Below are 2,470 nucleotides of genomic sequence, written 5' to 3' on the forward strand. Positions count from 1 at the left end.
GGTGGTTGTGGTGGGTGGGTGAGTGATGGTGATAGTGGGTGGTGGTAGTGGTGAGTGGTAGGTGGTGTGTGATGTTGATGGGGGTGGTTGGAAGGTAGTTGGGTGGTAGCTGATGGTGGTGGTAGGATGGTTGGTGGGTGGTGGTGTATGATGATGGGTGGTGTTGGTGGTGATGGTGGAAGTGGGTGGTGGAGGTGGATGGTAGTGGATGGTGGTGGGGGGTGTTTGGTGGTGGGGGCGTGGTGGTTGGTGGTGGTGGTTGGTGGTGGTGGTGGTGTTGATGGTGGTGGGTGGTTGAAAAAACTCGACTTAAAATTTCAATCTAGAGCCTCAAATTACACAATAAAAACCCTACCGATTGGCACATGTTACTATAAACCATGATTAGAATTACTATAAACCATGATTAGAATTAGAACCACAAATGACACGGGCTTTCATTAAAAAAAATTCAATCTTATACCCGATTTAAGCATCACCCAGTTGAACTTTATTGAGTTAGAATATAAAAATGAGCTCAAAACATATATATAACAACACAAATTCAAGTATTAGAGAAATTGACCAATTTCTTATAAAACCTAATAACATATGTTTTGAAAATTACTAAGGACTTGTATGGGAACAAAAAATCAGTAAATCATATGAAGTGACTAGTGAGCAAATGATGAACAGTAAGCAGCAAAACTACAGATATTTAATACACATTGAAGAACCAATCATGATCATGTATTCATGATTGTTCACATAACTTGCCTGTCAGCAGCATCTGCAACAATGGGCAATCTAGGAACTTGCCCCAAAAAGCAAGAAGATGAACCATAAATCAAGGACACCAACAGAAACAAAAACACAGTGCTATCCACACTCATCAACAGATCTAACCCGATTCCATCTTTTGGATTAAAAGTTCTCTCTAAAAGATCAGGGAAAATCAACAGCACATCCAGCACAATAACCTGCATGGTATTGAACCTCACATACCTACTGAAGTTAGGGTTTCTGACAACAACGAAGTAAAGTGTCAAAAACACTAAGAATCCATTGAATGGGAAGCTTTTGAACACCCTGATTGCAGGCACAAGAGGTTGAATCAAGGTTTCCATGAATGAGAATTGGGTGATTACGTATTTGCCGTATTGGATTCCATCAAAGAAGGGGTAGAAGTAACATACGGCTGAGATTAATCGGTCTGGTATGTCGACAGAGTCACTGTCGTTGGATTTGGCGACGATGAGACGGCGGTGACTGGATTTGATTTGGATCTGGTGGTGGTGGGGTGATAGAGAGAGAAGAGAAGGTGGTGTTTTGAGATTGAGGGGGAGGAATGAAGTTGAATAAAGGGGCAGACTTCTTCTACATGATGAGAGCTTCAAAGGAGCTGCTGTTGATGATAGGGTGTTGGCCATTGACATGTACATGGCCATGGAGAAGAAGGAGGTGATTTCTCTTACAGTTACAGAGAGAAAGAGAAAGAAAGACAAGGAGGGAGGAACTGAACAAATAATATCAAACGAGGTAGCTGAGTTGAGGAGGAGGGATAGCCGTTTGCCCGCTTCTCAACCATATCCTTTCAAAGGTCCATAGGAAAGAAAGGCCCAATACCAACAATTCAATTTCAGGACTCAGGTGTCTGCAATGCACTGTTCTAGACGAAAGCTTTTAGAATTGATTTAATCTGTAAATCTTATGATTCATGTAAAAGTCTAGTAAGAGCACACTCCCTCGTTTTGCCACACCCCCTTACCACACATAAGGAGTGGTATTCCATGAAAAGAAGAAAGAGATAGAGAGAGAGGAGCGCTCCCTTTTTTAGCCGCACACCCCAAACCGCATAGGGGGCGGTGTTCACTGCGGTTTCACATGACACATCAGCTGAAACCGTACTCCACTTCCTTTGGTCTATGATTGCTTGTTTTACTGACATACTGCCTTAATATGTGTAGTTTTTTTTTAATCTTGATAGCATTATATATATATATATATATATATATATATATATATAGAGAGAGAGAGAGAGAAAGAGAGAGAGAGTGTGTGTGTGCGTGCGTGCGTGCGCGCTAGGTTCATATGTTCTTTACATTTATTGTGTAAATGTAGGTACCAATAAGAATTTAAGAATAATTAAATAATTAATAAATCTTATAAGGATAATTATGTAATTTAGCATATAATAATCATTATAAAACCTTTAAATCATTCATTACAAAAAAAAAATCACTTTTGACCAACTCTTTAACCTAACCTCCCATATCAGTACGTATTACTGTCTCCTCTTATTTTTTTACTGACAAATGAAACCTTAACCATCCTATGATCGAAGAAGGAGGGTCGAGGTGCCAACCGTCGCCGACAACGATGACGTCGTAGCCAAGGCACGAAAGTCTGACCCTTTTTTTTGTGCGATTCAGAGATAGAAATATTCATTTCGGTGATGACCCTTCTATTTCGTTCTCTTGTTCTTGCCTTC

The 2,470-nt window shown here is 40.4% G+C and overlaps 1 protein-coding gene across 1 annotated transcript; it reads right to left on the minus strand.

Annotated features, from left to right (window-relative positions):
* Window positions 1-549: 549 nt before the first annotated feature.
* On the minus strand, window positions 550-1,658 carry TIC20-V (TIC 20-v-like protein). The gene has a single exon (XM_079054132.1). It carries the CDS (start codon window positions 1,425-1,427, stop codon window positions 744-746), a length of 684 nt encoding a protein of 227 aa, XP_078910258.1. The 5' UTR covers window positions 1,428-1,658; the 3' UTR covers window positions 550-743.
* Window positions 1,659-2,470: the final 812 nt, after the last annotated feature.

Source organism: Lactuca virosa, chromosome 5, assembly GCF_052849685.1.
Source record: "Lactuca virosa cultivar CGN04683 chromosome 5, Lactuca_virosa_CGN04683_v6, whole genome shotgun sequence".
Lineage (NCBI taxonomy): Eukaryota > Viridiplantae > Streptophyta > Magnoliopsida > Asterales > Asteraceae > Lactuca > Lactuca virosa.